Source organism: Panthera pardus, unplaced genomic scaffold, assembly GCF_024362965.1.
Source record: "Panthera pardus isolate Hobbes unplaced genomic scaffold, ASM2436296v1 HiC_scaffold_8, whole genome shotgun sequence".
In the NCBI taxonomy this organism is placed as follows: domain Eukaryota; kingdom Metazoa; phylum Chordata; class Mammalia; order Carnivora; family Felidae; genus Panthera; species Panthera pardus.
The window spans coordinates 35,952,931-35,966,734 of NW_026527013.1; the positions used below are offsets into that span (position 1 = coordinate 35,952,931).

Consider the following 13,804-nt stretch of genomic DNA (forward strand, 5'->3'; position numbering starts at 1 on the left):
ATATAGATTGGAAGTTAATTAAAAATGATGGGGAATGCTAACTTCTTTCGTCCACCAACAAGGGACTCCATGAACGTCCACTGCTGTGGATATAAAAGCATACACAGGCATACCTCAGAGATACAGCAGGTTCGGCTCCAGACCACCCCAGTAAAGCAAGTATTGCCATAAAGCAAATAGCACAACAAAATGAGTATCACAAGAAAGCATGCCAAATTAATTTTTTGGTTTCCTAGTGCATGTAAGAGTTATGTTTACACTACAGTGTAGTCTGTTAAGTGTACAACATTTGGTCTAAAAAAGCAATGTACCAGCCTTAGTTTAAAAATACTTCATTGGGGCGCCTGGGTGGCGCAGTCGGTTAAGCGTCCGACTTCAGCCAGGTCACGATCTCGCGGTCTGTGAGTTCGAGCCCCGCGTCAGGCTGTGGGCTGATGGCTCAGAGCCTGGAGCCTGTTTCCGATTCTGTGTCTCCCTCTCTCTCTGACCCTCCCCCGTTCATGCTCTGTCTCTCTCTGTCCCAAAAATAAAATAAAAAAAATTAAAAAAAAAAAAATACTTCATTGCTAAAAAATGCTATCATCTGAGCTTTCAGCCAGTCATAATCTTTTTAACCGTGGAGGGCCTTGCCTCTGTGTTGATGGCACTGACTAATCAGGGTGGCAGTTGCTAAGGGTTGGGGTGACATTGACTGACTCTTCCTTTCATGAAGGCTTTCTCTAGAGCACGCCATGCTGTTTGATAGCATTTTACCCACAAAACTTCTTTCAACATGGGAGTCAATCCTCTAAAACCCTGCCATTGCCTTTCTCAACTAAGTTGATGTCATATTCTAAGTCTTTTGTTGTTAGGTCAACAATCTTCAGAGCATCTTCATTAGGAGTAGGTTCCATCTCAAGAAACTACCTTCTTTGCTACACCATAAGAAGCACGTCTTCATCTCTTAAGATTTCTCATGACATGGCAGCAATTCAGTCCCATCTTCAGGCTCCATTTCTAATTCTTTTGCTGTTTCTGCCACATCCACAGTTACTTCCTCCACTGAAGACTTGAATACCCCAAAGCTGTCCATGTGTGTTAAAAGCAACTTCTTCCAAATTCCTGTTAATTCTGACCTCTTTCCAGGAATGAGAAATGTTCTTCATGGCATCTAGAATGCCCAGATCAATCACAGGAATCACTACCTGTGGCAGCTATAGCCTGATGAAAGTCAAAATAACATCCATTCTGTAGCCCATGGATCAAGAAGTCATTTTAGCAGGCATGAAAACAACATTAATCTCATTATCTATCTCCATCAGAGCTCTTGGGTGACGAGGTAGATTGTTCTGAAAGGAATCTTTTTTATAAGCAAGAGGTCTCAATAATGGGTTTTAAATATTCAGTAAACCAACTTGTAAACTGAGGGACTGTCATCTAGGCTTTGTTCCACTTGTAGAGCAGACAGAGTAGATTGAGCCTAATTTTTAAGGACCCTAGGAGTTTTTGGAATGGCAAATGAGCCCTGTCTGTAGCCTAAAGTTACCAGCTGCATTAGCCCCCTAACAAGACAGTCAGCCTGTCTAGGCATTGACTTCTCCTCTCTAGCTATGAAAGTTCTAGATGGCATCTTCTTTCACTAGAAGGCTGTTTGGTCTACAATGAAAATCGGCTGTTTTGAGTAGCCACCTTCATTGTCTTAGCTAGAACTTCTAGATAAGTTGCTGCTTCACCTTGCACTTGTATGTTATGGAGATGGCTTCTTTGCTAAACCTCATTGACCAATATCTGCTAGCTGCAGACTTTTCTTCTGTACCTTCATAGAATTAAAGAGTTAGGACCTTGGTCAGGATCAGACTTTGGTTTAAGGGAATATTGTGGCTAGATGGAGGTTTTATTCAGACCACTAAAACTTTCTCCATGGAAGGGGTTCACTGGAGTAGTTTTTTTAAATGTCCTTCATGAGTTTTGCCTTTGTATTCACAGTTTGGCTACCTGTGTCAGGCCTCCCGACTAAGCTTAATCACTTCTAGCTTCTGACTTACAGTCAGAAACATGTGATTCTTCCCCTCACTGGAACACTTAGAGGCCCATGTAGGGTTATTAATTGGCCCACTTTCAATATTGTTGTGTGTCGGGAAATAAGGAGGCCCAAGGAGAGGAAGAGAGGGGAACTGAACGCACAAAGGGGTGCCACCCTAAACTTACAATAGTACCATCAGTGATCACTGATAACCATAGCAAATAATGAAAGGATTTGAAATACTGTGAGAATTACCAAAATGTGACACAGAGACACCAAGTGAGCCAGTGCTATTGGAAAAAATGATGCCAACAGACTTACTTGACACGAGGTTGTCACAAATCTTCAATTTGTACAAACAACAACAAACCATAAAAACAGTATGTGCAAAGCACAATAAAACGAGATATGCCTTTATCAGGTCATTCAGTCACCTTTATATTACCAACAAAAGTTGACAATTATACTACTGCTGATCTTGTATTTGATGCCAGCTAAAATTTATCTTTATAGTTGTTTATAAATGTTATCATTGTTCTAAATTTATTCTTTCATTAGAATGACCAATGTTATTACTTTTTTTTCAATTTTATTACTTTCTCTTCAAAAAACTTATTGGGACTATGAAGGTAACTGAAAACCGACATGAGCTCTGACTTCACATGTCTGTTCTTAGAACACTCTAGGTACTAAAAACCTAACTATACCTTTCCATGGAAAGTATAACCATAGTAAATGTTGAAAGATAGAGGAGACATGGATCCCGTCAGTGAAGGATTCTAAAGAAATAATGGTTAAGGAGTAAAGAGGGGAGGGAAGCACATTCCATGAAGAACACCTTTCTCTGCAATTGCAAAGGCACCATGGTAAGAGGTACTAACAGAAGACTGAAACCAACAAACAAACAAAAGAATGATGGGATGTGACTTCCCAGGTTATTTATTAAGACCCAGATAGGCAGGCAGACTAGCTAGGAATATCTGCATTTCACAAATGTGATTGTGGTCCTCATATGGAGAATGACCTAAAAAGGGAGCATGAGTGGATGTGAGGCATCAACATGAGACACAGTGGGGACAGGACCACTGTTGTAAGGATGGTGACCAATGCTCAAGGAGGGAGATGGAAATAACAAGCCCAGGGACCAGTAACAGACTGGACATAGAGAGGTAAGGAAGAAGTAAGATTTTGGGCTCAAGAACTGGGTAGACACTGGTAGACTTCTGAAAGTGTGGGGACTAGAAAGCACATCCTTGGAAGAGAAAACTCTTGACTTAAATCCAAATGTTACATAAGTCTTACTCCTCACAGGAAGTATCCCTCCTTGAGCAAATCATCTGGATGTGGAATCTCACCATGCTGTTTGGATATTGCTGGCTGTCGACTCTGATTCCTTTATTTTAAAGTGGGCTCCCGAAGGAGCTGCAATGAATTGAGTGACTCATCCAGCAAGTCCCTGCTCCATACGATCTGACATAAAGGGTGATATTAGGCAATGGGCTTTTCAAAAGGCCAAAGTAATGGGATGGTACCAGCCAAGGAGGTTTATCAACATAAAATAGTGTCGCTGGTGGTGCCAGGATAAACTGAAGGGGGGACACCACATAGTTAATAACCTGGGGAAGTTGTAAATGAGAGTTGTGTTTGTCTATACTTGCCTTTGTAGTTTTGACTTTATTGCCACTGCTACAGGACCAACCTGAGTAATCTGGAAGCACTTTACAATCCTCTCCTTCCAAGCAAGGATTCATGTGGCACCACCATTTCTGAATCACGATGGAAGCTGGAAAACAAAGGCCAAACAGTGTTTGTGAAGGTGTTTCTTCCTCCAAATAGGGACAACATAAAGCTCAGATGGATCAGTATACAGATTTCAGACTGTAAATAAGAACTATTTCAACGTAAGTCAATTTAAAGACTGCGTTCAGCCACATGCTCTAGAAAACAGTGAGATCCCAAGCTTTACAACATGCCTGGGTATGAATTTGGCTGTGCTTTTTTTTTTCCCGCCCATGACCTTAGGCTATTTAACTCCTCCTGGACTCAGTTTCTTCATCTGTAACATGGGGATAAAAATAGAACCTCACCACAGATGTCAAGAAGATAAAGGTAATCCACAGCAAAGTCTTGGCTAACCATGGACCAGTCACTGGGTTGTCAGAAAATGTTAGCTACTGGTGTGGTCATCATTTTGTAGGTTACAACAGTGTATGTTGAGCTGGCAAAGTCAGTACATTTGACGGGCTTTGTTGCCAGTGGCACAGATTAAAAACAGTAAATGTTTCCATCACAGAGGGGTTCATCTCTCCATGCCAGTCCAGCAAGTGGTAGAATAACTCCTTAAACTCAACAGCTGGAAGCCAAGTAAAAGTTGGCGAGCCTGGTACTCCCTCACATGCCCACATTCTAGGCTTGTTCTCTCACCTGGAAATTTTCTTTCCTCCTTACCCCATCATCCCTGCTGACATCTACCAGTAAGAATTCTCCAGGTGTGGACGCAGACTACGAGAAGTTAAGGAAACTCCATCAACTTGGCCAGGTATTCTCACAGAGTCAAAGGACAAAAGGGAATGTGATTCATATTTAAAGGTGGGCCCAGCCAGAAGGCTGGTACTGATCAGAGATCTAGGGCTGCAGGTACGGTGTGTGGATTAAGGGAGATGGGGTGGCTGAGCCCTGTTTCTCTCTTGTTTTTAATTTTTTTTAAGTTTGTTTATTTTTGAGAGAGACAGTGTGAGTGGAGGAGGGGTGGAGAGAGAGAATCCCAAGCAGGCTCCATGCTGCCACCGCAGAGCCTGATGCAAGGCTGGAACTCATGAAACTGTGAGATTGTAACCTGAGCTGAAACCAAGAGTCAGATTCTTAACTGACAGAGCCACCCAGGCACGCAGAGCTCTGTTTTTCTGTTGAAATAGCAGCACTAAGGTAAAAAAAAAAAAAACATACCTCAATGGATGTGACTTAAACTACCATGTCTTGGGAAGTCTGAACTCAACTTCAAGCAAATCTTGAGAATTCCTAATAGCTAGTTTTTACTGAGGGTCAGGCATCCTGCTAAATGTATTTCCTTCATTTTATGGAGAAGAAAAGGCTGAGGCTCAAAGTCACACTGGGCAAACGACACTGGAACAGAGGCATTCGACCACTGGAGCCCCCTCATCAACCCTTGTTGTATCCATACCCCTCCCTCACACCAGCGAGCTGTAGTAGAAACAACTAGAGGTATAGAGGCAGTAAACAAAAGTAGATAATACAGCAAGCTCATGCATTAAAAACTCTTCTCCTGTCAGGCAACAGCACTATGGCAGGATTAGGGCACAGGACCATTTCATTATCAGCTGAAATGGCCAGACATTGTGTTTACTCTACACGAAACCACCATTCCTTATTCTGGCCCAATACTGTGCTACTGTCAGATTAGAGTCCCATTAAAACCAATAATCCCTAAATGAGGCACAATTGTGATCTAGAAAAACCATACGTTAGAAGGTGCCAACACTGAGAAAGGAATATAGCTCTATGGGTTACTTATTTTGGCAGAAATTGCCAATGAACTTGAGTAGACAGAGATAGTAGGGTGAAGTTGGAGAAAGCTGTATGCTCTTCAGTCACAAATATTATAGAAATCTCACCTTAAAACTGAGTGGAGCTTTGTTATTTTCAAAGCCCCTTTCTATACCGTTGCTCTTATGATTGTCCCAACAACCTTCAGCAGCAGGAAGCAGAGGCAGATGGTTCCGGAAATAAAAACAAGAGCCTTCCACAAAGCGAGTAAAATGAGGGAGGAGGTATGAGAACCTAGGCTTCTTCCTCTTGATCTGCAAGTCTTTCGACTGTACCACAATTTACAATAATAGTTTAGGTTACCATAGGCTACACAAAGTTTGACCAGATTCAATGTGCTGACCAGTCCTTCATTATTTTCTGAATACCTCAGGTTGGTCCCAAGTGGATATAAAGATAAATAAGAGATGGTTCCCAACCCTCAATTTGAAAATTCCATCTGCAGGACTGCAAAAGTTATATAAATGTTGACAGAGCTTAGTTATATTTACACAGAGTTACAGCTGAATTTAAAATACTTTTTTTTATCTTTAAAACAGTTTTCTTAGGCAGATTCTCTGCCACTCAGCAGTGGCAACCTGACAGGTGTCAGGGCTTCATGGAGGATTCCAAAGAGGCTCAGACAGATGACAAGTGATCTGTGGAAGTGAAGACACTTGGCGCTTTGAGACAGGGAGTGGCCCACCAGAAAGCCAGGAGGAGGTCCATGTGGCTGCAGTGAGGGGTCAGCAGAAAAGCAAAGGACAGTCAGCTGAGCAAGGTGGTCTGAGAAGCAACCTTCAGGGGCTCTTAATGTCAATTCCAGATTAGACTTGATTTCTCAAGCAGAAGGGAGCGATGGAAAGTTTCTAGTAAGGTGGTTCCACAACCAAGGGAAAACTGTGTGCCCAGGAGAGCTAGTCTGGCAGGTGATAAACCATTGGGGACAAAAAGGAGTCTGAAAGAGACCAAGTGAGGCATAAGTTGAGAAATCTGGGTGTAAATTCCCTACAGAGGAAATAATTTGCTTCTTTCTATCTCAACTTCACAGCAGAGAAATACAAGCCCTTATTGGCCTCATGGGGTCCCAAGATAATTCTGATGCCAAATCTAGAAAAGGAGCTTGAGGGGATTTAAAAAAAATGCCAATTCTTAACTATAGAAAAGAGTAAAATAGTTTCAGAATACTTTAAAAACGTAAATTTATTTAAATAAAATAACAGCATGGAAGATCGAGCTCTTGTGAAATTATTTACCAGTTTTCTTTCATTTAACTGGAAAATGTGATTTTTCTGAAGACAGATTCACAGTAGGTTCCTTAAAATAGACTTTAAATTTCAGGATAGGTTGCTATTTGCTTAAAAAAAATCATTTTCATATCTTAGTGAATACGTGGGACCCTACAAGTGTGTTAAAGACTTACTTAACAACAAATGCTCTTTCAGAAAGGAAACCTTCACGAGAAGCACCACAGTAGCCACAAGAAAAGTTTCTAGTTCCTTTATGAGTTAAAGACTGACTAAAGAACTCACAGCTAAAGTGAGGACCATTTAAGGGTTTCACCCACCAGTGAATAAGGTGATTAAAAAGTCCAGAAGTCCGGGCATCTGGGTGTCTCAGTGGGTTGAGCATCCAACTTCAGCTCAGGTCATGATCTCACAGCTCATGGCTTCAAGCCCCCTGTCCGGCTATGTGCTGACAGCTCAGAGCCTGGAGCCTACCTGGGATTCTGTGGCTCCCTCTGCCCCTCCCCCTGCTGGTGCTCTGTCTCTCTCTCAAAAATAAACAAACATTAAAAAAAATCTTTAGAAAAAAGCCCAGAAGGTCAAGCTCTGAGTGCGTACTGAGCTCAGCTTTGGGTAGAAACAAAGGACCCAGGAGCAGGATTTTGTTAAAATAACTCTTGAGAACATCTGCCCACTTAACTGAGCCTTGTCTCCATGGGAAAATAAGTTTGTAGGAGGTCTCTATTTTATCCTGTTATAAAATTTCATAATGAGAAAGTGTCTTGTCACTTCTATTTTTAAAATAAAATTCTTTAGAAAGCCCCATGCCTTCCTGACTTATGAAAATACAAAACATCCCTATCTTCAAGCTGCCAACCTGTAATGAATTTCTAGTTTTATGCAGAAGGAAGACAAAAAAAAAAAAAAAAACCAAACCAAAACAAAAAACCCTGAAGCTCTGCTTTTATGGTAGTGACTAGTGTTTTCTGTAATGCTGTTTTCTAGGTGAAAATATAATGGGACCAATTAGCTATTTCGTTCCTGGTACATTTTCCGTCCTCTCTGTTGCATAAAGTAGATTGAGATTTTTTTCTATTCCTTGTCCCAATTAAATATTACTCCATGACATAAAACACAATGTGTATTCATATAGCTATTTACGTAAACCCACCTTTGAATAAGACTACCAACAAACAGGCTCACTTCTCAGGAGGTGGTCTTCCATTTTTTGTCTTAGTTCAGTTGTATTTACACCCAGTTAAGCTTTTCTAAAGAAAAGGACACTTTGACGCTGAAACTACAGACAGAAAGGTGAAGAACACATCTTCCTAGAATATGGATGTCTTAAAAATAGAAACGATCACAAAAATATGCTCTGAGTGTCTAATATACTTAGCTACTTTGTTCTTAACATTGTCATTTCAAGATGCTCTTGGCGAATTAACCTTAAAGAAAGATTTATTAACTTTAAGCCGTTGGTTAACTTTAAATGTAGGCAAGTGGGAAGACCTGCCAATTTAGATTTGTTATTTCAAGAAAAGAAGCCATTCCAACCTGACCCAGGTAACATGCAAAAAGGCAGTCCTAAGAACACGATTTTTTGTTCAAGAACCTTTCACTTGTTCACACACTTCACACATAACAAGGTACTGTGTTTTCCGCAAAGTACACAGAGTACTGACTGAAGCTGTGGATAAATATGTACAGAACGATCTTTTGGGATCTAGGTTTGTCTTCTAAACTACGTGCAAGCTCACACAGTACAACCATGTACAGCAGGGACCTGCCTCTAAGGCAGAGTTACTTGATCGTAGCCCTTTAGAGGCCCCATAATTCTCGATTGTATGGGGTATACATGCAAATGATAACACTGTCACCAGCATCCCTGACTTCAACCCACGAGATGCCAGTAGCACCCTCTCCCCCAGTATACAACCCAAAGTGTTTCCAGACATCATCAAATATCCCTAGGATGGCCAAAATCACCCCTGGTTAAGAAACATTGATCGAGGGGGGGCACCTGGGTGGGTCGGTCAGTTAAAGGTCTCTTTCTCACCATTGGTTGAGTGTGAGCCCTGCAAGGGTCTCTGCACTGACAGTGCAGAGCCTGCTTGGGATTGTCTCTCCCCTTCTCTGCCCCTCCCCCACTTGCACACACTCTCTCTCAAAAATAAAGGGGCGCCTGGGTGGTTCAGTCAGCTAAGCATCCAGTTTCAGCTCAGGTCATCATGCTGTGGTCCACCGTCCACGGGTTCGAGCCCCAGTCCAGTTCTGTGCAGACAGCTTGGAGTCTGGAGCCTGCTTCGGATTGTGTCTCCCTCTCTCTGCCCGCCCACCCAACTTGCACGGTTTCTCTCTCTTGCAAAATAATAAACATGAAAAAAAAATTTTTTAACTCTGGTTACAGAGATGTACTCAGCCCATGATGAGAAGCTGAGCTAGTTCATGAGACTTCATTAAAGCTTTGGCTGGTGAAAATAATCCCAATACATGGTAAATACAATGCCACCTCTACTCCTTATCTTCCCTCCTGCCTCCACTGTGGCCAATCCCCCAAGACGAAAATCTGCATCATCTCTCTCTGAATCTGTTTCTCTGGCTCACTCTCACTGCTCTCTCTCCCACACACAAATCCTGGCTACTCCAGGGCTCACCCTGAAACCTATGCTGACAACCTATCTGACCTGTCAAATTCAGAGATCACATCGTTCCTTTTCAGGAATTTTAGGGTATTTGAGATCAACCTTGCTCCTTGAATATAAATTCGCCAAAGGCAGGAATTAAATCCTAAAATTTGAGTTGATGGCAGGTCTCTAATAGCAAAGGCTCTGCCTGCATCTCCAGCCTCAACTATGACCACCTCAGAGCCCAAACGAGCTACTTCTAGTTCCCATGGTCACGCTGCTCATCCTGACATGCTTTACCCTGCTACACCACTTAGTTCCCCTCCTGCCTGGTGAAATCAGACCCAGTGCTTCTCACTGGATGTCATCCCTGACCCCACATCTGCTTACTCTTCAAGTACCTTATTTCCTAGAGTTTGTCTCTCTTTCCCCATAAACTGAGCTCCTTGAAAGCAGGGCCAGGGTCCCATTAACATGCTATTCCCCAGCACCTAGGACATGCCAGGCGCAATGTGCTAAGTTAAAATACAATGAACCAATGTATGCAGGGTGCACATCCTTCCAACCTCCCCCAGTGCTTCTGTAAAGTACACCTTGTTGTCATTTACCCTACCGCCACTGGGAAAAACTCAGAAACCCACTTTGTCTTTTAGGTGGCATCATGGAACACAGCCAGTCACAAAACCTTGTGAAAGCACATCTTGAAGACAGACTCTGTAACTTATCACACAGTCCATAAAGCCACGCAAGTTGTCTACAATATGAACAGGAATTCTAGGCCTTAACTAAGTAATCTGTGACATCTCAGAAAACAAACTGGGGCATCAGAAGAAGAAAAAAAATAGCTGCCTCCCATTTCTCAGCTTTTATTAGTCTTTTTTAAACCCAATGTTTAGAAAGCATTCACTCTGACAAAATAAATGATGCTTCACCATAGTACACATTTATCCCGTTTTATCATAAAGCATTCAGCATTATCTCTGTACAGTGGTATTTTGATAAATGTGAAGAATACAGTTCCCATCATTAAACAGCTTCGTATATTTGGCAGTTGAAGATTCAAATGGAAACATGCTCACCAACCACATAGTTGTTTGCTGTAGGAACCAAGTAGCCTTGGCTATAATCAAGTAATTTCCCACCCCTCTGCCCAAATCCCCAATGTGTGGGACAGACACATTTCAACAATGCAGGATTTTATAAGTTAATTATAACTAAGAAAAAAAAGGACTTATTGGAGGAAAAACAACAGCTAATTTTTCTCCCTTTTTAACTAATAAAAGCTATGATTTTATGGAAAAGCAATGGAAACACAAGGTAAGTATCTGTGCTCTAGATTAACAGAAATGCGTAAGGAGATTCCACTTTCTATGTCAACATTAATTAATGCCCTGCTCCAATGTCTTCTCGCTTTTGTTTTAATTTAAATGTAAATTCAAGTGAATTTTATATTTTAGATCCTCTCCACATTCTTATTGACAAATATGAAAAGAGGGACGGATCAGCAGAGACTAGGTCTTCCACAAACCAACTAGCAGCATGATCCTGCATAATTATTGTGGGATAAAGATTATTATGGGATAAAGCTAAAAGCCCTAATGGAAGCATTCAAATAATGAATAGAAGATCAGGGGGATATGAAAACAGACACATATTCTAACTAGAGCCTAAACTACGATTTCCAACATCTCCTCTGTGACTTTGATCCAATAAACATTTATTGAACACTGACTGTTTGCCAGGCTAGGCTAGGTGCAGGGGACACAAATATTAATACACAATCATAATCCTATCCTTCAGAATTTGGTTATTCTCTGGATACAAATGTTGTATTCATGAGCTACATATGTACATACAGCTAATCCTGCAATGTTCAATACAGAAGCTTCTAGTTACAAGTTCCAATTTAAATTTAAATCCATACCAGTAACATCTCAAATGCTCAATAGCCACATGTGGTTAGTGGTTACCAATGTTAGTGGACATACGTGCATCAACACATCTAGCTGAGATATAGAGAAAGAATATATACATCATCACAGAATGTTCTACTGAACCAACTCTGCTCAGACACCAAATAATTGATCTCTATTACTTACTCATCGTATGACACCAAGGAAATCATTTAATTAGCATATAAGTCTCTTTGTCTTGACACAGACACAACTAAAATGTCCTGCAGTAGATGAACAGCTAAACAAATTATTACCCAGCCATTCAATGAAATGCTAATCAAGCGAGTAAAAAAAAAAAGAAAAAAGGTAAAACAAAACAAAAAACAGGTCAATAGGTACCAGCACACAAAGATCTCATCAACATAATAATGATAACAGGTTGGATTAAGAAGTACACAATATTGGTGGAGGGACCAAGATGGCAGAACAGCATGGAAGGTTTTTTTTTTGTTTTTGGGTTTGTTTGTTTTTTTGCATCTCTCATCCATGAAATATAGCCAGATCAACACTAAACCACCTTGCACACCTAGAAAACTGATTTGAAGATTAACACAATATGCACAACCTGAACCACAGAACTCAGCAGGTATACGGCACAGAGAGGTGAACTGGGGGAGAGAGAAGCCACAGAGGGCAGGGAGCTGCTTTTGCTTGCAGAGAGAGGACAGAGGTGGGTGGGGAGAGTACAGGAAAAGCATCTGGAGAGAAAGTGGAAAGTGGAAAAGTGGAAACAGCTACAGGGACTGAACAAAAAAGGGAGAAAGGAGAGGGTTTAAATTCTATTACGACTCTATAAACAAGGGGAGTGCAGAGTCTGAAACTCTGCAGCTCTATACCTAGCAGGACTCTGGTGGGAAGGGCAAATCCCCAGGGGCAGAGAGTGAGGTCTGAGGGGTCCTTGGGCCACAGAGGGAAAGGTGGTTCCCCTGCTGGGAGGGCATTTGGTAGAGGCTGTGCAGCTACTCCACAGGCAAAGGTCCCAGCAGACCCCAAAGAACAACCACATTCGCTGGTGCTGGAACAAGGACATTAAGGGTGAAGCCTGGCGCCAGATGTGTGTTGTGATTTTCCATAATCCCTGAAACACTGCTACACAATTGCGTGAATTTTTTCTGGGGTGGGCTGGCACCCAGCCACAGTCTCTGGGCATCGGCAGCAGCACGTCATGTAGTGTGGCTGGCACCTGGCCGTTGCTCAGTGAGACCCTCCCCCAGAAGGTCTGAGTGGGTCAAACTGCAGTTTCTCAGAAGTGAAGGGTTGGGAAACAAAGCTGCATCTGAGATACAACTCAGGAGGTAGGTACCGCCTGGCAGCCTAACAGCTTGGTCACGGACAACGTAAAAGTGGGGAGTGGATGGAAGCCAGAGACAAAGGATGGGTGTGCGATTGCTGATCAGGCAGAACAGAGTTCTGATACTAGAGACTGGGTAGCTGGGTGACACCCTTTTCACCCCTCCTGCACCTGCGCATACAGCCCTACAAGCACCACCACAATACACCCCATGAGCTAAGCAGCGCCATCTAGTGGAGAATGGAGCCATTACACTAAGCCCTGGCCAACTGGGCCATCCTCACTCTTCAGGAATACCACAAATCTCTCTGCCTGCTTAATTTATGCACTATAAAGTGCTTCATAGTTTGACTTCTAGGGGAAACCTGTGTAATTACAATCGTATTTCAGTCTGTACACTGATCCATCTATTCAATTTTTTTTCTTTTTCTTGAATACAGAGAAATAAAATATTTTTATTTTATATTTTTATTAAAAATATTTTTAATTTTTTCCACTATATATTTTACTTTTTTGTAAATTTTTCAAATTATATTTTACTTCCATCATTTCATTTTATTTATTTCACTGTATTCATTTTTTTTTTCAAAATTTTAAACGTTTTCCTTTTTTTTTTTTCCTTTCTTATCTCTTTTTTCTCTAACCTATTAAGCTCCTTTCAACACCCACACCAAAACACACCTAGGATCTGGCATCATTTATTTGATCTGTGTGTGTTGTTTTTAATTTTTAAATTTCAATTTTTTTACCTTATTAATTCCGTTTCTTCTTTCAAAATGACAAAACGAAGGAATTCACCACAAAAGAAACAGCAGGAAGAAATGACAGACTGGGACTTAACACAGATACAAGCAATATCTTGAATTCTGAATTCTGAATCACGATATTAAGACTACTAACTAGGTTTGAAAATATGTTAGAATCCCTTTCTGTGGAGATAAAAGAAGTAAAAGCTAGTCCAGATGAATTAATAAAAGCTATAACTGAGCTGCAATCTCAAAGGGATGCCATGGCAGCAAGAATGGATGAGGCAGAGCAGCGAATCAGCAATACAGAGGACAAACTTATGGAGAATAACGAAGCAGAAAAAAAAAGAGGGAAAGTAGCAAAAGAGACGATTTAAGAATTAGGGAAACCAATGACTCATTTAAAAGGAACAACAT

The 13,804-nt window shown here is 41.3% G+C and overlaps 1 protein-coding gene across 1 annotated transcript in view; it reads right to left on the reverse strand.

Moving 5' to 3' along the window:
- Nucleotides 1-13,804, reverse strand: part of TAFA4 (TAFA chemokine like family member 4) — a 174,744-nt gene that overhangs the window by 5,517 nt on the left and 155,423 nt on the right. Inside the window, exon 5 of the mRNA XM_019469759.2 lies at nt 3,661-3,785. Within this exon, the coding sequence (XP_019325304.1) occupies nt 3,661-3,785 (125 nt within the window). The remainder of the gene's footprint in view (nt 1-3,660; nt 3,786-13,804) is intronic.